A 22,334-nucleotide genomic window follows, 5' to 3' on the forward strand; every position below is an offset into this window, starting at 1 on the left:
CCTTTTCTGTAGTCGCTCTATTCTTTCTTTTCTTGGAGCATTCAGCTCTAGATTTATTACCTTTATGACCTCAGCTCTAGATCTACAATTCCTACCACCAGAGCCTGTCCTTCAGAGCATCAGATAAGACAACACTAATAGCCTGGGAGGAGACACACATGACACAAATACAAGTGAGATCCTGGGGCTCTGAGTCCAGGCTCCTGAAAATTTATTAACACACAGAACAAGCAAAGTCATGTTCTCCCACTCTCTGAACTTCCAGGATCAAGTGCTCTCTGTCAGTCTCCTGAAAGTCACCTGCAGATGATTGCTGATACATTTCCCAATTCCATGCAGAGTACAAGTATGGAACCACGAAGTTTTTAGCTCTGAGTAAGAAGCTGACAGGCCTGATCAGAGGGGAGCTCACTGACCATTCTGGGGCAGGTAATCTGGGATCAAGAAGTAATGTGGGGATTTTTAGTCAATAAAACAAGCAAGCAGGGCTCACTTTGGGAGCATTTAGTTTCTTCATGTGGCTTCAAAGGGAGCTTGGTCTTCTCCATACTAACATGCTGCCTTCTGAACAACCCTCTCAGACCACCCTATCTCTCCTCTCCTTTCCCTTCCCTACACCTGCTGCTCTGCAAAGTGAGAGTGTGACTTGCAACCACCACAGAAACAGGCACCCCAAAGCAGCGTATGACATGATTACTGGAGGATTTACAGTCTCTGCATGGAAATTTCCAAATAGTGGCAATTTTCCAACAGGATTTTCTTGCTTTCAAGTTACACAATATGTCAGCTGTTAATAACTTTCCCTTCTGGTGTGGTGGAAGAACATAACCTCCGCTGAGATTACATAGGCAACAAGGGACACCTTTTTTGTTTGTTCTCACTGACCACACCACTCCAGAATCTGTGGTCATTACTCCCTCAGCACCTGTGCTCAAACAGCCATCTTCAAATGGAGAAACAAGTGGCTACGAGCTGATTTTCAACAACTCAGGTCAGAAATTATGTGAGTTTTGACTATCAAAACAGCAAACAAGCAGAGTAAAGGCAAAACCCCAGCTGAGATGGAAGTGGAGCTGTTGCAGTTTATAAACAGTTTATAAACTTAAAACATTTATAACACAACATGGTGGTTGTCTGCAACCCCTTCTGATTCAGTGTGCCTGAACTGGTCCCTTACAAGTGATGCCATCTGCCAAACACAGGTGACCTACAGATACCCCTACAGAGGGTGAGACCTACAGATACCACAAAGGTACAGTAATTTTTATTAAGTTTTCCAGAAACTGGATAGCTTCTACAGAAGTTGTACAAGCCCAGTTAGAAGACACTTTTGGAAACAGGACCCGAACAAGGCAGGAGAGGCAGTTTGCAGATGAGTTTGAGGAGTGTCCTCAAAGGAAATTGACAGAAAGACAGCAGGAGAGATGCCAGTGAAGACAGAATGCCACAGCACTCTTGTACTGTTGCAGTATTACCAAAAGGATTCCAGCAGACTCCAACAATAAATCATACCCTACTGTGTAAGCTACTGTACAGACATGCAGTTGACAGGCCCTGCCCTAAAGAGCTCAGAATTACAGGAATGACACAATGCAACAGGCAGGTGAAGCAATGGAAGATGTAACAACCCTGCCCATTTGCATTTCCCTCAGGTCTTGGACCAGGGTACATGGAAGTTGCAGATGAAGATGCTGTTCCTTGAGAAGCATTTTTCCCCAACTGGAGAAGAATTTTGATCGATATTACTACTCACCATGAGCAAGCATCCAGCATAAACAGTAAATCCCTTTGCATGAAGCTGTTTTGCCAAGGCATGTCCAAAGCCTTTGTCACAGCCTGTTATTAGCACCGCCTTCCCTTCAGCCTGTGTGGGGAGACAGTGACAGGATATCATCAGGTGTTACAATGCTGCAGGCACCACTAGCAACCACAGATATAGCATAGGAGCAGCTTGTGGCCCTGCAGCCAGGGCCAGTGTTTAGGAGGTACAATTCCAGCTGCAGGTCACAGTGGCCACATAGCTGTCTGCACACTAACCTGAGCACAGTGTAAACCCAGCAGTTGCAGTGGGGCTTCTGCTGGGTCAACCAGCGCACATGAGATGACAAGATTCCTATGTAGAAACACAATCAGCTCCCAAATACTGTGAAACCCTAAATTTATTCAATTGCTGGTCTATGACAATTCCTGTTGTCTTGATACTCGAGTTATAACAGTAAATATTTCTTTGATCAGTGCCCAAAGCAGAAGGGAAACACTTTAAAAGAAGTTAGTGATCGACCAGCTCAGAGGCATTGTAAGAAAGTACAGCACAGAAAACATCCAAATGACAGTGTGTCACCTGTGAACTGTACAGCAGCTCTCTCAACTGCAGAGTGACTCTCTATTGTCTGTTTCCCATCTACTCCCACTCTATGCAGTACTTTCCATGCTGTATTTTAGCATGCAGGAATGTGACTACACGTTATTAGTTTCCTTCTGAAACGCGCATTCTTAACAGGAACAACTTCTCAAATCCTACGGTTCGCTCCTACATTATTATCTTTTGACTGACAGATAAATGGAGTGAGATTTGATCCTCCATCTGGTATGACACAAGAGGCTCGTGACAGATCTGAAAACAGAATCCCAAATCCCGAAGAGAAGACTCTTTCTTTGTGAAACACTGCCCATTCACCCTCCTTCTTTGCTTGAAAGCCATCTCTGCCCTGTTCTCACCACAGTTGTGAAGCAATGAACCTCCAATGCTCAACCCAGCTAGCAGGCACTCAGCTGCAGGGCTGTGCACTGCTCCTAACTGAATCCATATCTGAGAGGCAATAACATGTAGCAATAAACAGCCAGAGAATGCAATTAAGGCATCTCTGTGGAGATATCTGCAACTAATATTTCCTGTTACTGTATTAACAATGGCTGGAATATGAACATTTGTATTTTACACTACTTAGCTATGAATTGCACAGGCTTGTCCAGACACTTTTTGAGACTGAAGTGGGGCAACCACTAGTGCTCTCTGATCTCATTTTGCTGACATGTGTGGTAGTGAAGCAACAACAGGGAATAAATTGCAGGGTGATACTGATTGGGGCATTACTGCACACACTTAAGATGTCGTGCAGCAGAGAGCAACATGCAAATAAGCTACACTCTGTCCTGAAACTCACACTGAGATTATTGCTTTCCAAGGGGAGTCAGGATTTGAAGTTGAAATGAGAACCAATAAAAAAAAAATCTATTCTCCATTTATCACACACCCACATTAACACCAATTCCTACACTGAAAGAACCCCCAGGCAGAGGCTAGCTCTACTAAGGCTCTGTAGGTAGCTACAGCTAAAGGACAAAGGAAAAGTGAGAATTACATATATAGTGCTCAGTCTTAATTTAATTTACGGTGACACAACTCCAGGAGAGATGAGGATCCAGTATGAACCAGATCACAGAATTTGCCAGGAATACCTCCCACAATAATTCAGCATACTGGCTCATGGAAGAGAGGATTTTTCTCTGCCTCACCTGCCTAGACCCTTTTCCTCTGAAACCTGAAGACAAAGGACTTCCCAAAAAAGCAGCAACTGTGCAGAAAATAAAGAGTCACAATGACTTCTAGAGCCCTGGATGGGCAAATAGAGAAGAATCGTCAGCCATCATGAGCTCTTTAATCAGCCAGTCTGATAAGGACAGGAAATAAAAGCAAACGGTTGGGCTGTATTCCTGTGTGCATTGAGTTTTAGCTCTCAGCAGCTGGTTTGCCTTCTCTGGTTAAACACAAAAAACAGAACAAAACAAAAAACCCAAAACCCCAAACCTACACAAAAAAACTCCCTACCAAAATGTACACATAAAGGAGGAGGTTTAAAAATCCTCTCAGCTGTCTGTAAGAGGGAGAAAAGAAAGAATTTACAGTATTATAAGGTTCCTGAGATTCCTTGTTATTTGCTATTACCTAATTGCTTGTAATAAAATGTGTGACCACAGCAACATGGCTCAGAACAGACTGAGGCCCCAGCAGTGCTACTACATGTGCAAAAACCCCAAGGATGTACCGGACCTCATTTCTGTAGCTGCCCCCATTTTTGTGCCATGCCTGATGAACAGCGAGCTTCCAAGAATGAGAGCAGAGAACGACTGCCTTCCCAGCCAAAAAGATCCTATTCCCAGAAAAGTTCTATCATCCTTATCTTAGAAAAGTCTCAGGATAAGGCCTAATGGGGCTGTTGCTGGAGTTTGATAAGGGGCAATGACAACTAGCCTTTGCCTGTCTAGCTGCCATGACAGTGACCTTAATCAGCATTCTGAGGAACCTGAGGCACACCACTCGCCGACAGTCACCCAGGAAATACTGCACACTGCTGCCACGGCACTCAGGACCCACCAAGAGTGCCAAGATTAACCTCTTGTACTGGAGGTGCTGCCCCATTGCTGTGCAAGGTAACGCTGTCTGACTCCTCGCTGTGCAATCCACAGCACTGTACGTGCTTTGCTCACAGTTCAAACAGCCCCAGACCAGGCAGCCTGCATACACCACACTAGCTTCTCCTATTGGAATATGTTTGCTTTGTTAAATAGAATTTATTTTAATCCTGCAGGTAATCTATCAAAATCATACAAATTTATTGGAAAAGAGGCTAAGGAAAGCAAAGCTACTTTGTCAGATTCGGTCTCTCCAGACAACATGGCAACCCACCATGCTTGCCTAGACTTCTTTCTTCTACTGTGCCACTTATTTTCTGGATCCTGGTCCCTTTTATGCCTTTCTCTGACCCTCTGCTTGTTATCAAACAGATTATTTTGAAGATAAAACCAGTTACACGGTGAACTTTGCTTTCCCTTTCTTCCGGAATCAGGGAGCTGAGGTTTTCCATCCCAGGAAAGGGAACTGAAAACATTCACTAAAGTATTTTCTCAGGTGTGACATAGATGTGGAATGTCAGAGGAGCAGAGCAGATGGAAGAAGAGCCAAGTGTGAGGTTGCAAACAGGCCAAAGCTGTTATATGGCTGTTTCAGAGGGGCAGGAACGAGCCGGAGGTCTTGGGAGCAAGAATATGTTCAGTTGGAACATTAGAGGTTCCAAAGAAACATAAAGAAAATTTTCTTCCCTGTGAGGGAGCATTGGAAAGGGCTGGCCAGATGTGTTGTGGAGTCTCCTTCTCCGGAGACATTCAAAAACCTGGATGAGATCCTATGTGACCTACTCTAGGAGGGCCTACTCTGGCAGGGGGGTTGTACTGGATGATATTTCAAGGTCCCTTCCAGCCCTTAAGATTCTGTAATTCTCTAAGCAAGGGCTAAACTCACTTCAGGACAGTCAACAAAGCCAGATATTTTGTGTTATTTTTACAAAGGCATATGAAAGCGCTTGGTTATGCAATGCTGTTCCATTCACAGGGTTTGGGTTTTTTCTCCTTTACACTCATTTCCAAATCTAGAGCGCTGGAACAAGCTCCACGCGTTGCGGGGTGTTGGTGTAGTGAGCACTGTGAAGCGCTGCGAGCTCCGCGGTGGCGCGGGGCCGGCGCGGCCGCGGGACCCTCACACCGGCCCCGGGCGAGCGGCCGGGAGCCTGTCCGAAGTTCCGCACGGCTCCCCTCGCAGTGCCCGCGTTAGCCGCCGCCAGCCCGGCCGCCTCGGCCCGGCCCGCTTCACCCGCAGCGGGCGGCAGGCGGGCGCGGACCCGCGGCGCCATTTTGGGCGGCCTCCCCCCGGCGAGCCCCTGGAGGGGCCGAAGCCCCCCGGCCCCTCGCCGCGGTACTCACGGGCAGGGCACGGCGGGCGCGGCGCGGCAGAAGGCGGAGGAGGCAGCGGCCCAGGCACCGCCCGCCGCCCGCCAGCAGCAACGCGGCGCCCAGCGCCAGCAGCAACCCCGCGGCGCCTCGCATGGCCCCAGCCTATGGCCGCGGCCCGTCGGCGCCACCGCCCGCGCCCGCCCCGGCCCTTCCCCCGGCCCGCCCCCCGCCGCGCCCCGGCAGCCGGGGCACCGGCCCAGCCTCATTCAAACGGCAGCAGCGCCCGGCAGGCCCGCCGGCTCCAGGTAACGCGCGGGCGCCGCGCTTTCGCCGCCGCTGCCGCGGGGCCCCGGCGGGAGGGCGGCAGGCGGGGCGGGAGGGGCGGCGGCAGCCCCGGCAGCCCAGCCCTCTGCGACCACCGGGCCGCCCCGTGACCTTGCCTGCGCGCAGGGAGCGAGGGGATGCGGGCGGGGCAGGTGGCGGTGGGACGCAGGGGGCGGCGGCATCTGCCCCTTCGCGGCCCCGGGCCCTCCCCCGCCGCGCTCCCGCGGAGAGGCCGCGGCCCGGCCCGTGCCCCGCCGCGCCCGCGGGGCCGCCACGCACTCGCCCGCCCTTGGCGAGCGCCTTCCCGGCGCGGGAGCCGCGCCCCTGCGTGGGGCAGGGCCCTTGGGCCCAGCGAGGGAAGGCCCGGCCCCTCATCACCTTCCGAGAATGTACTTCACGAAAAAAACGCGCGGGCAGCAACCGACCTCTCGAATTTGATCCAAACCCTTGAGTTTCCGAGGATGGCCGGAGCCCGCCGAGCCCAGAGCTCTCCGTTCCGAGCCGCGTTCCCCACGGCCGCGCTTTTTGTGGCTATGCTGCCGGTTTTCAGCCTAGGCCTGTCTGCCAGCAGGCCCCGGAGCTGCGCCGTGGCAGCCCAGCCTTCGGCGGAGACGCAGATAGGTCATCATAGTTGCTGTTGTTCTGCTTTAATAAAAGAGGCTGTGCATTAAGCTGGGGAAATGTTTTCTATCCAAGATTAATGTAATTGAAATCAACTTTCTGTACTTGACTCCTGTTCTTGAGCCGTTTTCACCCCATAGCGAGTTTAGTGATGATGGCCTGTGCATTGTCCAGCATCACCAGCTACAAAGAAATGCACTTTTAACTGCATGGCTATACTTATTGTAAAGCCCAACAATTGCTTTGGGAACTTGTCACTGTAACGTCACCCATGACTTGAAGCTATATTCTAGTTTAAGATTATTTTGTATAGCTCACTTGAAATAATGTGTTCCATGTAAGTATCTTATTTTTTAGCTGTTTCGGAGATTACAGTTAAAGATGCCTTAAAGAAGGAGTGTCAGCATACTTTTTCCTTATTTAAAAGCATCTTGAGGTGGTTGAAGGTTGAGGTGTTTATCTCAATATGAGGGACTGCAAGGGGCGAGTTCCTTTGGACTTTATTTTCTTGTTGAAATACATGGAGTCAGCATGACTTACAAAATAATTGAGCAACTGAAACAGAAGTGCTATCTTGTATTGCAGAGCTAAGGGAGAGCAGTCTTGCTGTTGGTAGAGTGTGTTAACCAAAAGCATGCTGGCTACCAAGCTGTCCCGGCCTCTCCTGAGCTTCTCTGTGAAAGCCCTGAATTTCAAAGACCCAGGGAATGGCTTCAGGTAAGTAACTTGGTGAAGAAGAAGAAAGAGTGAGATCTTGAGTAAAGCACACATTGAGTCCTCATTTGATTTCAGTGGAACAGCTTATTTACAGAATGACAAGATGGTTGAGGCTGGAAGAGCTCTCTGGAGGCCATCTGCTCCACTCTTTTGCTCAAGCAAGGCCTCCTAGAGCTGGTTGCCCAAACCATGTCCAGATGGCTTTTTTACTGTCTCCAAGGATGGAGACTCCAGAGCCTGCCTGAACATCCTGTGCCAGCACTCAGTCTTTGAGCTACACACAGAGGAGATGGACTCTATAGGCAAAGGAGGGGTTTGCATCATGCTGAGTTTTTTTTTTTACACTTGGACAATGATCTGCAGTCAAAAGGAGGTGGAGCAGAGCATTAATTTAGTGTCAAACAAGGGTTTATTCCTCAATATCCACAAGTAGGCCTTGTCCCAGTGCATGGAACTGTCATATATTTCTGTGGCTTCAATAAGGAGGCAATGAATCACATGAAATGAGAAAGTTGAGAGGGAGGGTTTTAGAGAGAAATGGAGGAGTAATGAGTAATGAAGCTGGGGGTTTTTTTGAACAAGAACAGAAAGTTACTTATCTAATTCTAGTTCTTAGCTCTGAAAAAAATACCTTTTACATGAATAGATGATAGGAACCCTACTAGTTGAAATTCAGACCAAATTGAGTGCTTTCCCTGGCTTTGCTTTAGAGCAGAGTTCCCAAACAATGCCATGGGTACTGAAGCCATTTAAAAACAAGAACTGCCACCTCCAGTGTTGTTCTGCTGCTGTTGAGAGTGGTATCTAGCACCATTGCTGTCAAGGATGGCCCCTGTGGCAGGGGGTTACAGAGACCAAAGATAGCTAAGCTGTTAGAGATTTCCTGTGCAAACATACATAGGCCTTTTATCTCCTATTTGCTCCACACACACCAAAGCTGCATCAGCAGGAATCTGCTGTACTTTTAAAAGTACAACTTGATGTATATTCTTGGGTTTTTCTTCTTTTGTTTTCCTTTTTGTATATTTGTGCTTTGCACATCTTGTACTTGGGGCAAACGTGTATTTCATGTTTTGAAGTACCCACAAGCTGCTAAACCTGTGATGGAAATCCTTCATGTGAAAGGCAGTGTTGGCACCATACTGATACCTTAACGCACTGAGGTAGTGTTCATGTACTTGAGTCTTCAAGCTGAGGACTGCCTTCTTTGGTGTAACTGAACAAAAGCAAGTGCATGGTTACAAGCACAGTTTCAATTCAAGGACCATCTATGTGTTTTAAAAGTCTCAGTTGTGGTCTCTAGAACTGAGTCACGCAGAATGACAGAAATGGCTCATGGTACAGCAGTGTACTGGAGGGAGTCACATCGCATACGTGTTGTGGCTGTTTCCTCTGATGCCATTCCTGCTGATCAGCAGCCAGTGGTTAGTTTATGCCCTTGCCTTCAGGTCAAGACAGACAGAATGTCAAGTAGTTATTCTCTGCAAGTTATTGTGAATAGAGTGCAGCAAATCAGTACTCTGCAGGGAAATAATGGGACACACATGACACTGAAAAGTAACAGTCAAGTTCGTTAAATGGTTATGAACATCTCTGGGTGCATTGAGACACGCCAAAGAGCTTATTGTGAGATAAGAAGTTCCAAGTCAGGATTGCAGGGCAGTGATGTTCATCCAGACTTTGGGGACTGACCTTTGCAGTGATTAAGTGGGCTGTAGCTATTTCAAGAGCTGATTGGGCTTGTGACGCTCAAAGTTAGAAGAACTGAACTGTTGCAGGAAAGCAAGCGACACCATTGTCTGAATATAAATCAGCTCCTTTCCCATCTGTTTCAAAACTTCTGTCCTGGCAGACCCTTTTTCTAGCCAAGGGGCAGCTCAGAGGCCAGGGAGTCTGCAGATTGCTGTTCAGGGCAGCAGAGGTCACCCCGGGAGCACCTGTGATGTCTGAGCAGGAGATAATTGTGAATGATTATGCAAATTCACTTAGAAGATAGAAGAGCAGCCTGGAAGATAAGCTCTGCTGAAGGATAGATGTTAGAGGGGCCAGAGAGTAGATGAAGTGCAAGTCTAGAGGAAGCCCGTAATGCTCTGTGAGGGCATTGTCAGTGCCCAAAGCAAAAATGAAAGGCCGATACAGTCTGGAGAGGTGACTGGCAAGGGCAGAGGCCAAGGTCACTCTGATGTGTTTTCTAGGCCCAATTTTGATGAATGATGGTGAGACCTGAGACAGCATGATGCTGCTGTTAGCATAGGTTTTCTAAGTGGAATTCCACTCCCTGAGAGGCATTGTTGGCTTTGCTCTGGTCCCTGTTTGTGAACATGGTTTGTCTTCATGGGAGCAAGACATTCTACTGGATGGAGCTTCAGATCTACAGGGCACGTATTGCTGGAAGATGTAGTATCTCTTAACTGAAACAGTTGCAGAGAGCCAGTGTCTCGTGGGTAGAGGCTGCAGAGGAAGTAGTGTCATCCAAGATGACAGAAGGGTAGAGCTATGTGTAAAAGCAGTGAGAGAGAGATCTGAGGAAATTCAGCTGTAGGCTGGATGTCAGACACATTGCTACGGTAGAATACTTTCATCAAACAAATGAATAACTTCCTCTAACCCAGCTTTGTGCAATTCCAAGTGACAGCTGTTGCTGTTGGAAATTAAAACCTTGTACTGCCCCTTTTGCAGGTGAAAGCAGCTCAGTGCCTCCAGACTAGGAATTATTTTAGAATCCTTGGTAATATCTAAACAGCATCTGCAGCTGGAAATAGCATCAAGGTCTTTTGAGAAACAAATGTTTCATACTGTAGGTGACACAGTCTCAAACTAAGGCGAACTATAAACTGGATTCTGGCTTCTCAAATGACAATGTACATGATGTATAGAGGCAACACTGCATTCCTTTTCATGTGTGTGCTGCAGCACCAGGGTATGGATGAGGTATTCCATGCCTGATTGTCGTGTTGTGGGTTTGTTTTGTTTTTAACAGGCCTGTGCAAAGATTTTGCTTCCCTCTCCTATCCCCGTGTGGCAGCCGCTCCTATGCAAGTGAAGTCGATCAGGTGAGTGTCATTGTGGTTTCCAGGAACTAGCTCTGCTGAGCTGGGGTTTACAATCCCTGAAGCCTGGTGATCAGGTTCTCCTTTGCAATTTGCCAGAAAGACTCCAAGCTGGACCTCTCCAACATACTCCACATTCTTTCCTAGCACAGAGCTTCCATTGACGTAGCATGGTACATGCTGCTAAGGATGGAAATAAACCATCAGGCCAGGGCTTTTTTTCTATTTTTGGAACTCAGCAGATGAAATCTTCCACCTTAGAGTGGAGGGAATTTGCGTGACAAATTCTTAATAAAGTACTCTTTCTGGAGTATGGTTGTGTAAAGGAATGTAAATAAATCAGTGTGTCCTCACCTCTTCATCTGGAGAGTGGCCCTTTTCATTAACAGCCCTCTCCTTGAAGATGCTAGCGTGCCAGGCAAAAGGAAGGAGCATGTTTTGCCTTGTTGCCTGTCTTGTAGCACAAAGCTCAGCACTGTAGCAGAGCTAGAGCATGCACATCTTGCTCCATAAACCTGGGACAGTATCTCAGAGGAATTCTGCTATGACACTTGCATCACTGCCGGGCTTCCAGCGTGACTGTGCTCAATCCCTTTGCACGCTTGGGGAAAGACAAATTTCACATTTGATAAACTAAATGAGTTGGAATGAATTGCAAGTAATTATTAGCTAGTCCCACACACAGCAGCACCTTGCTGCACCTTGCACTTGTTGCTGCTGGAATGTCTGACAGACCGTGCTATTTGTAATGTGTCACTTAACTGCTGCCTCTCCTTGAGTTAGAAGAAGTGGTTTGAAGAAGGAAGGAGGTATGTTTCTATTTAAATTGTAAGTTGGAAAAATAAGAAGACCAAAAACAAACAAAAAGACTGATGACCAATTGATCTTAAATACTAAACCCACTTGATTCTGCTTAGCTTTTAAAACTTGTCACTAGAGGGTTTATGTGCTGGAGGGAGAAAGGTGAGTGAGCAGTCAGTACGATTAACCTGTATCGTTTCTTCAGTCAAGCTGTCTTCCCTGTGCCCTATGGAGTGCATGGCACAGGAGAGAAGATTCCTGTCTGATTGGACCTATAGGAACAGTTCCTACTGAAGGGAAAAAATGTCTTGAGAACTGTCTGGTATATATTCAGATTTCAAGATAGGGGTGAACTGCCAGAGAATGGTGGTTTGCTTGGTCTCTCTGCCTTGGAAGCCTGTTACCAGAGGTGCTGAACTTCTCTTTGTGTTGGAAGGACAGTGATCCTGCCTTACTTGAGTGAACTTGGCAGGAAACCTTTGTTTCTTGTCTTCAGGAGGCACTGGGTGGCAGTAGCTGGCACTGAGCTTACAGAACATCCCTGGAACGGACTGCTCCTGGGCAAGGGCATGGGTTTGTTGTGTGCACTGCAAATCACTGATTTCAAATACTCAGTTCCAGTGTGTTCTGTTTTGTTTTGCAGATTGGCAGCAGAGCTGTGCTTATAACAGGCTGTGACTCGGGGTTTGGATTTGCCTTGGCCAAGCACCTGCATGCCAAAGGCTTCATTATTTATGCTGGCTGCCTGCAAAAGGTAGGGAAAACAAAAACTATTCTTCCCCTGTGGCACGTGCACAGACATGCAGCAAATCCAGTTTTCCATCTCCATTCTGCACAGCTTTCTGACAAGAAGGGAGGGAGGGTGGTTGGTAGCCCAAAGGGAAAGACACGGGTGCTTGAATTTCATAGAGCATAACCTAGTCTAGCTCAGAACCACGACTGGACAGTACCTTGGGAGGTTCCTGTTTGATTCACAACAGTGTGGTCTATTCCATATCTGATGAACTGGAAACCCACATCTAATGTATAGTCTTATCCATAAGCAAATTTTGGGATCAGGTAAAGTCTGGACCTTTGGCTCTGCTCTCAGACTAGACAGATTTATGCAGGGTTTATTTTGGCTAATTGTGCCTTACACCAAGCCAGCAGTGACTTTTCTGGCATGAACATCTTTTCTGTCTTCTTGAGTACAGCACTGCCTCGGTGTGTTGGGGGTCTCCTGAGTGAAGGCGATAGAGTTCCAGTGGTGCAAATGAGAGCAGAATCAGGCCACAAATAGCTTAGTGCTGCAGGCTTGCCATGCTCTCCAGGAGGCCTCTGTGGGCAGTTGGAGATACCTGGTCGTGGAGAATAGGAGAGAGCTTTAGCCTGTCTCCCCTTAGGAACTGCTGCACTTCTTTAGCTGCATGGCCATTCCCCAACACAAACAAACTTAATGCCTCAGGATATCCTGGGGTGGGTCAGTTATTTTGAGCTCACTCATCACTGTAAATGAATCTTGAATAGTTATATTATTTTACAAAGAACTTGCCAGGTACTTTCTAACAATATCAATACTCTTTCTGCTGTTATTTTTTTCCTAAATTGCCTAAATTATTAGCTTTTCTGCTGCATTTTCCAAAAGCGGAGATCGTTCCGTCTGTCTGTCACAGCTTTGCGTCAAGGGTTTCTTTGTTAACAAGAGCTCCCCCTACAGGCTTCACAGGAGAACAAGATACTTCCTGACACCTTTTGGAAAGCAGCATTTTGTAAGGAGAGCATAGATGTGTACTTTTTTGACAGTTTCTACTCAGCTTTTGTAACTGAAGATCAACATTAGAGAATACAAGACTGTTGTAGACTTAAATCCCAGCGTTTAGAGCTATTGCCTCCCTCTAACAACCAAAAGTTTCAGAGCTGCAAAGTTACTTCTGGGTTTCGCTTCCTCTGTCTGAGCTGCCACAAAGACACGAATTTCAGTGAGCACATCTTTAACTGTCACTGAACCATTTTGGTGTCTCAGTATTCATTCTTCTGAGCGCATGTTAGTGGAAAATCTTGGCCCCTGTCAATTTTAGCATAAGGTGACATGAAGCAGCATGCCAGAAGAACTCTTTTAGGCTGTGATATAAGACATTGATTTCCTCACTCAAAATCATGAGAAAGCTTTGCTGTATCACTGTGTTATTAAATGTTACTTCTTTAGCTGGACTCATGTGCCATATTCCAAAATGTGTGTTGGACATGGCAAGGCTGGTAACAGCAGTTGCATCAGAAGAACACTTCAAAATGCCAGAGCTCCTTGGTTAACAGGCAGGCCTTCTGTATGTCTCGAGGCCATATCCTTTATGTAGAACTACTCCAAAAATTAAAACCACTCCGGGAAATGGAGCTGATTTCTCATTGTGCCACAGGTTTCACTAGCAAAACCCTAAGCAGAATTGTCATCAGAGTGTAATTATTGCTGATGCTGACTTTAAGGGAGGAAAAAGCCTGGTGTGTTTTTAGATTCTAGACAGAAGTGGAGATAGAAATAAGCATCATCATATTTTACTTGGGTACCTTTGACTTAGCCCCGCCAGAGAGGAAATGGCTGTGGGAATTCAGTGTTATTTTCATGGGGCTGTTTTTCACAGCACACCTACATACCAGAAACACAGTCCAGCTTGGGGAGTCGTGGTGTCCTCAGGGCATGCACTGTTCTTAAGAGCTTCATATCCTTTTTGCAGATCAAAAATGTGTGCAGTGCTGACTCTTCATCAGGAAGGTTTCCTAGAGTGGCCAGATCCTGAGTGCCTGACTGTATTTTTACTGAAGGAAACCTGAGAGAGATGTTGAGTCATGACTGAGGGGAGCCCAAGGGTGTATCTGTGCTAACACTGTGCTATTTCACACACAGTTTCTTCCTAACATTTTCACTGGCAAATATATTCATGTGAGAGTTGTGTTGATGCTTCATTGCCAAAAGACAGAGGTAGACTGCATCCAATGAACGATCACGCTGCAGCTGTCTTATTTTTTCCTCTTTGGTTAATAGCTGGAGGAGACAGCTGACACAAGATGAAGAAGGTATTTTTCCATCCGTATCTGTTGCCAGTAGACATATGTGATGTTTGTTACGGCTGTCACGAGCGTGATGGGAGCCCTCTTTGCTTTGCTTTGTGTGCTTGGGTTTGCCGGGGGATGAGGAGGCAGAGGTTATCTGAGTGAGCCAGCATGCAGGCCAGTTACTGTAGGGCTCAACAAGAGCACTTGGAGCCTCAGGGTGTTATGTATCACTTCAAGGACATGCTGATCAAGATACAAGCTGCTGCCCGTGTACCTAAGAGAGTGACCGTGGAGAGGAAGATGAGGCAGCTGTGTGCTTTTTCAGTATGCAAAAGCTGGTTCCTCTCGCTGAGGGAAGTGTGGGCCCTGAGGCTGACAGCAGAGCTGGACTGGTCTCTTGGTGTAGCATGGGAAGGTCCTTCCACTGTTGCATATAGGCCTCGGGGTTGGGGGACAGGCTTCATCCTGTGCTAGGAGAGCATGACACAATCACAGAGTGCCTGATTTAAACACTGTCCATCTTTCTGAAGAGCCCAAGGAATGGCCTTGTAGGTCTGGGTTAATGCCCAGAATCCAACTCTTGGCCAGGTTGCCAGCCCAAAGGGTCCCTGTCCAAGCACAAATGCTGTGAAGGTCCCAGCAGAGCCTACAGGCCTCTCAGGTAGGTGTGTTGCTGAGGCCCAGAGATTTTGTAGCACTCGCAGACCTGGGACTGGGAAAAGGAGCAGCTTGGCCTTATTGTTTGTCCTCTTCCCTTTAGCAAAGCTGCTGTTTCCAAGGGACTTGCATGCTTGCATTTGCTGGTGCCCTGTTGACATTCCCACACATGCCCCTCATATGCTCTGTAGTGCTTTGCCCTACACACTGGCTTTGGAGTGAGCAGCAAACATAGCACAAAACTCTATTTTCAGTCACCCTAAAATAAAACTCCACTCAGCTGTGCATGGGGCAGCTCCATTTTGTATGCAATATGCTTCTGTGTGGAGAAGGTGCAGTAGATGCCTTCTCTTCTGTGGTGGAATAAGGAAGGGTGGATAAGACAGGGGAGACATCAGGTGCTGAAGTTAATGAACTGTCTGTGAGCACAGTGGATAAGCCCAGGACTGAGAGGAGCCAGGAGAAGGACCTTTTTGGAAGACAGGTGGCACAGAGGCAGGGGCATGTATGGCCATGCTTGTGAACTGTCTAAAATGTGGTGTCTGCAGGGAGCTCTAGCTCAGGGCCAAAGGGCCAGCCTGGGTTCAGACTGCAGAGATGAGCAGTGTCTCACTGACTGCTGGCAGTCTCTGACAGGGAGCACCTGTGACTCGAGGTGTTTAGAACAATTAAATGTCACTCAGCAGTCAGGAAACAGTTCTGCTATGAAGAACTGGTCTGTTCCAGGTCAGAGAAATGAAAACCTATCTATCCAAAAAAGCCTCATCTGTGAGGGGTGAAGGGCATTCCAAGGCTTGCCCTTTAATGCTGGCACGGCGAGCGGGGCTGCCTGGAGGGTTGGGTGGTGGGGGAAGAAGAGCAGAACAGCCCTCAGATGATCCTATGGGATCCCTGTCCAGCCTGCTAATGGGAAGTAAAAGTCTTCTAGTGCGGGGTGATACTGAGGGGACAGAGAGAGTTTCTTGAAGTCAAGGCAGGAATCTTCCCCAAAAGTGATTATTTTCACAGCTAGACCATACAATCTTCTACAAAAGTACCCAGGAGTGGCCATTACAGTCCAGCGTGGCTTGTAACCATGGGAGCTGTTCAGGGATAGTCTCAATGTCGCATGTCTGTGCCTGGCTTCGTTGCTGGGAAGGGGCTAGCTGGGAGCATGGCAGCCCTGTTGCTAGCGGCCTCTGGCCCACATCAAAGCTGTCTCAGGGGTGGGCTGCAGTTAACTGGCAGGGCTGAGAGTGGGTATAGGTATACTGGAGAAACTTGTTGTTCTGAGTTGAGAAAAAGGAGTGGTGATGGAAAATGGGAGTGAGAAAAAGCTCATGGGGGGAGGCAGGAAAGAGAGCAAGATGCTAGAAAAGATGCTGGGGGAAATTGCTAGCAGGCAAGCTGGCCAGGCACTTGTGGAGGGGCCTCTGTAGGATCCGTTGCAGACAGTAGGTAGGTTTTCAGGCAGTGGGAGCTGTGTGCGTAGATGAGCTGAATGGAGAGAGCAGTGGGCAGGCAGCCCCTCTTCTAAGACTGTGGCTCCCAGAGCTGGCAGCGTGACTGAGAAGCACGTGCAACAGCAGACATGTGCTGCCACTCCCTGGTTGCTTTGTACCGTACCCCTGCCAAGCTGCTTGCCGTGCCCTGTGTGCCAGCCCGGCTGAGGACAGCACCACGGCCCCACCACTGCAGCAGTGGGGTGCGGTTTGATCTCAAGGGGCTTGTGCTGGGCAGGAGGTGCCTTTGCTGGGGCAGTTTCAACTCTGGCTGCCTTCTTGGTAGTCAAAGCAGTTTGTAGCAGCTGACTTGGGGACAGGGCTCATGGTCAGATGGAGGTGCTTGTGGAAAGGTGTTCTCCAGGAGCAGCCCTGTCCATTCCCCTTCCTCTTAGAGCTGCAGGACTGTCCCGATGATTCTGTGCAATCTCCTTTGCTTGGTTGCTGTGCATTTGATATTCTACACAAACTCTTGGGCCAGACTCAAACCAGCACTTTCTTCCCCTCTAGGACAAGGGAGAGGGTGGCTCCAAGGATCTGGATAACATGAACAGTGATCGAATGAGAACCGTCCAGCTCAACGTCTGTGACAGCAAAGAAGTGGATCGAGCAGTGGAGCACGTGAATAGCAGCCTGGAGGACCCAGAGAAAGGTCAGTGCTTGCAACGGGCTCTAAGGGCATGTAGGTGACAGGAGCTCCCTCAGCTGGGCTCCCAGAGCATTTTCAGGGCATATTTCAAAGGCTGAGCATGTGCTGGAAGGGCATACAGCTTTGAGAAGGAGCAGGGCAGGGCACGGCACATGGCCTGTTTAAATGTTGTACCATATCAGAAAGCAGCTTCTCACTTAAGATGACCTCTGCAAAGCAAACTGCTCGAGCTCCTATAGGGACATTAGCAGAAATCAGGGAGGTGTTCAAGGCCCTGGGCTTTGTGCTTTATTCCTGTGACCTGAAGTTGATTTTTACTCCCTTCATGTAGTAAAACCTGGCAAGTGCACAAAGTTTGTGGATTGGCATCAGAAATTTGTCCCTCAACCTTTGAAAAAGCAAAGGAAATGAAGAGGTTTTCCAAAGGATTTCCCAGGAAGCCAGTGGAGTGTCATCAGTGCCGTTGCAGATATTGCTGTGTGTTACGGATTTCCGAGCTCAGGGGGCAGCTGTCACTTTCTTAGCCTGCCAACCTCATTCTGCTGAGGCGGTAACAGCAAATTCTGCTCCAGCACTGTGCAAATCCCAGTTGCTCGTACATTCCTGAAACCTTTCTAGCCTTTGGTGAGGTACATTTTTCCCCTAAAGAACATCCACACTTCAATACATAAAGGTTGTTTAAAAGCAGAGCAACCAGTGGTGATTTATTTTGGATCTTGCATAGACTTCTTCCTTTTCTTTATAATTAACTTCTATGCATTAGTCTTCTATATAAGTGAAGTTTTCTAGCCCTGTATTCTCCGGCATAGGCCAGGATCGAGTTGCCTTTTTTGGGCTGCTTCTGAGCACACAGATCTGGACACAGTCAGCCAACAGATAACAATGAGCTTTTTCTCAACAGCAGAGAAAAGCCATCCCAGAGCTTTCTCAGTCTGATTCCTGTGCAATTAGGATATTATATGAAGTAAGCTCACTTTATTCCAAGTTACTTTTTAATCTTTCTTTTCTGTGTCAAATGAGTTGGTGGCTTCAGTTGCTGCCATCTCGGTTGCAGCAGAATAAAAAGGAGAGGCCATGGCATGTGTTGCTACCCACATCCACTCACGCTCACATCACCCTTCCCAGCATTGCAGACATTCTAGTTCCTGTGGGGACACAAGGGATGTCACTTTGAAAGAATTACTCTCTTATTTCTTACAAGGTCTTTCCTATTATTTTAGAGACTAAATTTTGCTGCTTTAAAAAAAAGTCATGATGGATAAAAAGAGAATGGCAAGAAGAACAGCTTAGCCATGGCTGAAGTTCTCTATTTGCTGGCTCAGAAATTCCCAGGAAGCCTTATTCATGGTACTTTAGGGCTTCAGCTCTGAGCAGTACAGGCAGATCCTGATTGTGGTTGTATTTGCTCAGGGGACTGAAGTTTGCTCTGGGCTGCCTTCTGCCTTCCATCGTTAGAAGTTGTACTGAAAACTTCTGTGGTGTGGTTCAATAATCTATTAGCAGGGCTTTTTCCAAGCACCTCTCATTGGTCTCACAGAGGGAAAGCTTTCTGCTTGATTTTGTCTTCTAGGGCTCTGGGGGCTGGTGAACAATGCTGGGATCTCCACATTTGGGGAAGTCGAGTTCACCAGCATGGACACCTACATGGAGGTAGCAGAGGTGAACCTGTGGGGCACTGTGCGAACCACCAAGGCTTTCCTCCCGCTTATCCGGAGGTCAAAGGGTAAGTGAGCCCCTCCTGACTGGCACTCCCTGGAGTGCCCAATGTCTTCCTGTGTTGGAGGCCAAAAGGTCTGTTGTGCTTCTCTCTGCACCACTGGCCATCATCACACCGTCACAGACAGAATGTGACCCGTAGCACGCACACAAATGGCAGATTTCCTAACTGCTCTGAGCTACACAGCAACGCAGCAGTCCTGGGAAACAGTTGTTGTTCCTTTCCCCTCTGTGCTGCTGTCTCCTGCAACATCCCACGCAAGATCTGATCTGTCATACCTTCTTTTACCAGTTCAGGATTGTTTCCAGGGCCAGGCGCAATGCTGCCCTCTATAAAAGCCAGCTGTGCCAGTGCTGGCAGGGTGGGCAGCAGCAGTGTGCAGTGACCTGCTTCTTGCATGGAAGTTGTCAGCTGTGCCTTGTGTTACTTTGGGAGCTTGAAACATAATGAGAAGTAGAGTTTTTTTACAGCAAAGGAACCCAGAGTGGACCCATGCAGACCCGGAGCTTGTGTGGGTCTGAGCATAAAAGGGCAAAAGCTTTCCTGTGCTGGGGCCAACTACCTGTCTGATGGAGAGTGTTACTCTTGAGGCCTCCACAGATATTAACAATGTTGACCTGTGCTGCAGACCTGGGCTGTATGTGGCTCAGGCAGCATTGCTTTCACCATGGAAGGGTATCCACTTCTGTGGTCAAAGTTTCTAACAAAGGTCAGCAGTGAGCACTGATAGAAGATGTGGAGAACCAGAGCCTCTGATTAGACTGCAGCATCTCCAGTTTCCTACCAGCATGTTCCTTAGCCAAAATGGCTGGCTTCTGGAGAAGAGAAAGGCCCCAGGCTGTGTCTGGAGCTGTAATCCTCCTGTCACACAGAAGAGGCTGCAGTGCACTTGGACTGCTCTGCCTGTTTGTGCTGCAGGAGCAATGCATTCCCTTTAAGAGGAAGCACTGAAAGACATTATTGGGCTTCTAGAACTTATGCCTTCAACTTGCAAACAAACAAGCTGAGGCTTGGTGCCAGGGGCTTTCTTTGCTTCCTCTTCCTCTTGTCTGGTCTCAATCCTGTTTCCTGAAGTGCAGGCTCTGACCAGCCTCTTCTGTGTTCCCTGTAGCACTGAGGGCTGTGTGTCACCACATGCCTGTTCCCCCAGGTACAATGAAGCAGGGAGCACATGCAACGGGCTTGTTCTCCTGCCTGAAGGCTGTTGCATGGGACAGCAGCGCTCAGGCAGAGCTACGAGTGGGTCTGTCAGGCAGCTCTTGTGGTGGATGCACGTTCAGGAGCCTGTTTGGTGTAGTTTGGGGGTGTCTGCTCTGATGGGATGCCCCAGCTGAGCGGTGCTCTGCCTGGCCTCTGCCTAGGTCGTGTGGTGAACATCAGCAGCATGATGGGTCGGATGGGCAGCCCTGCCCGCTCGCCCTACTGCATCACCAAGTTCGGCGTGGAAGCCTTCTCTGACTGCCTGCGGTACGAGATGCAGCCGCAGGGGGTGATGGTGAGCATCGTGGAGCCCGGCAACTTCATCGCCGCCACCAACCTGTACAGCCCCGAGCGGATCAAAGCCATCGCCGACAAGATGTGGGACGAGCTGCCCGAGATCGTGCGCAAAGACTATGGCAGGAAGTACTTCGACGAGCAGGTCAGCAAGATGGAGACGTACTGCAACAGCGGCTCCACGGACACGTCGCCCGTCATCGAGAGCGTGGCGCACGCGCTGACCGCCACGGCCCCCTACACCCGCTACCACCCCATGGATTACTACTGGTGGCTGCGCATGCAGATCATGACCCACATGCCCGCCGCCATCTCCGACCGGCTCTACGTCTACTGAGGCCTGGCCCCCCGGCTACCCAGGTGGGAGAGGGGTTTTAAGGAGAGCGTTGTAACACAGTTCCCGTTAGTCCTTCTAACATTTGTCTAGCCCCGTTTCACAGTACTGTATTTTAGCTCTGAAGGGTTCAGGTAAACATCTGGCGTAACCTAAAGGGCAGCCGTTGGCAAAGGGTGCTTCGTAGGCAGGAATGCGTTATGTTTGTGTAGGAACATTGATTCTTTGCTATTTATTTCAGGTAATCCTTCTTTTTCCACCTCAAATATCAAGTTATAATCATCATTTAAACTGTAATTGCTCTGAAGTGTCTTCAGAATAATTTCTGCCGATGGCCAAACACAATCTTCCCAATTCCTGCCTAGGATGCAGCCTCACGCCACAAAACAGAGACCGTCCGTGCTGTATGGCAAACCACTGCTTCCTGGTGACAAAGTGTCCAACAGGCTTTTCCAGGCTCGGCCTCAGTAGCCCGAGGCAGACCAGAGACTTACTTGATTTGGGGATCAGAACTCAAAATGTTCGAGGTGCTGAAAATGAGCAACTGAGTCTGTCCCTTTCTCTCTTAGAATTATACTGATGAAACCTTAGAGAAAAGGAACCAGTCTGCTTCTCTTGCATGCTTTCCTGCAAAGGAGTTCAACCGTCCAGGGACCCCATCCTGCAGACCTTTCCCACAGGAGTTCTATACTCATACGAGCATTCCCATGAGTGTGAGCAGCTTTTCACACATGACTGCAGGCATCAGGATTGGCCCATTGTAGCATTTCTCTTCAACAATAATTGAACATCAACTCCAGACTTGGTTTGGAGAAGAGTTTCACTCCAGCTCCTCTGACTGTTGAGGATCAGCGCTGAGCAGAGGGAAGCAGAGGGGGTTCCAGTCCCGGCAGTGAAGGCCGTTCTTACCAGGGACCTCAGGGTTACACCCAAGTATTTGTACAGCACCTTGCACAGAGGAGCCTTAACCCTAGCCAGGGCCTCCAGGCACTACTGCAGTGCAGGTAGAGGTAACAGTAATAACTTTCCTTGAAGGAGCCACTGAGCTGAAATACATTTAACATGACCTAAATCTAATGGGGGGTCCATAATAATACCGTCGCCTTTAGGAGCAGTTTCGTTTCCGTGATGGTTGTTTACATGTCTGAGAGACACTTGTTTTGTACCACAAAAGCGAAAAGAAAAAAAAACATAAAAGACCCTTTCAGGTGAAAATGCAGAAAGGGTTAATTTTTTTAAAAGCTTCAAAGGCAAAAATCAAGTGAGTAAAAATACCATTGCTAGCAAAGTTAAAGAGAAGGGATCTCACGTGCTCTAGTAACATCCCGTGACGTGATCAAACTCCTTTGGCTTAATAAACGTGTACATGAATGGTAACGACATTTGGAGGCTCCTTCTCTTTATTTTGTAATCTTTAAGCTCACAGTTGTTAGTGGTGGGTTTTTCACTTAGTGAGGTTCCTGCCTGCTCACGCACACACGCTGCTTCAGACTCTTGCATGGCTCTGTGAGGTAGTGCAGCATTGCAGGAGTACCAGATGTGTCCTGCACACGGGGCAGAGGTGCCTAACCCCCAGGCTCCCTGGTTTCACAGCTCAAACCTGCACCTGTACCCCACTGCTCCAGACTGCAAAGGATTGTTATGAATTATTCCCAGAGAGCAGGAAGAGAAACTGACCTTGGGAGAGAGCAAGGGCATGGCGGGGATTCAGCAGGGCAAGCCCACAGCAAGTCAC

The 22,334-nt window shown here is 48.2% G+C and overlaps 2 protein-coding genes across 4 annotated transcripts in view; one reads left to right on the forward strand and one right to left on the reverse strand.

Annotated features, from left to right (window-relative positions):
* Nucleotides 1-5,880, reverse strand: part of LOC104550696 (D-beta-hydroxybutyrate dehydrogenase, mitochondrial) — a 17,944-nt gene extending 12,064 nt beyond the window's left edge. The window contains exons 1-2 of the mRNA XM_062005799.1: nt 5,758-5,880; nt 1,754-1,864 (exon numbers count right to left, since the gene is read on the reverse strand). Of these exons, the coding sequence (XP_061861783.1) occupies nt 1,754-1,864; nt 5,758-5,880 (234 nt within the window). The remainder of the gene's footprint in view (nt 1-1,753; nt 1,865-5,757) is intronic.
* BDH1 (3-hydroxybutyrate dehydrogenase 1) lies at nt 4,285-21,981 on the forward strand. 3 transcript variants are annotated; one of them, XM_062005798.1, is made up of 8 exons: nt 4,285-4,431; nt 7,258-7,389; nt 10,370-10,442; nt 11,884-11,994; nt 16,916-17,057; nt 18,625-18,777; nt 20,133-20,625; nt 20,841-21,981. In XM_062005798.1, exons 2-7 carry the CDS (start codon nt 7,307-7,309, stop codon nt 20,600-20,602), a joined length of 1,032 nt encoding a protein of 343 aa, XP_061861782.1. In that variant the 5' UTR covers nt 4,285-4,431; nt 7,258-7,306; the 3' UTR covers nt 20,603-20,625; nt 20,841-21,981. The 3 variants fall into 3 exon arrangements, with proteins under 3 accessions (XP_061861782.1, XP_061861780.1, XP_061861781.1); XM_062005796.1 differs by having other exon boundaries at nt 20,133-21,981; XM_062005797.1 differs by lacking the exon at nt 4,285-4,431 and adding an exon at nt 5,963-6,032 and having other exon boundaries at nt 20,133-21,981.
* The last annotated feature ends 353 nt before the right edge of the window (nt 21,982-22,334 follow it).

The sequence above is a fragment of the Colius striatus genome, chromosome 12, assembly GCF_028858725.1.
Source record: "Colius striatus isolate bColStr4 chromosome 12, bColStr4.1.hap1, whole genome shotgun sequence".
Lineage (NCBI taxonomy): Eukaryota > Metazoa > Chordata > Aves > Coliiformes > Coliidae > Colius > Colius striatus.

Bases quoted from the DNA above. Each gene is read 5' to 3' on its own strand.
- BDH1 (XM_062005796.1), top strand. From the start codon at position 7,307: ATGCTGGCTACCAAGCTGTCCCGGCCTCTCCTGAGCTTCTCTGTGAAA. The intron at 10,443-11,883 runs GTGAGTGTCATT...TTTGTTTTGCAG, and splicing joins ATGCAAGTGAAGTCGATCAG to ATTGGCAGCAGAGCTGTGCT. The intron at 11,995-16,915 runs GTAGGGAAAACA...CTTCCCCTCTAG, and splicing joins ATGCTGGCTGCCTGCAAAAG to GACAAGGGAGAGGGTGGCTC.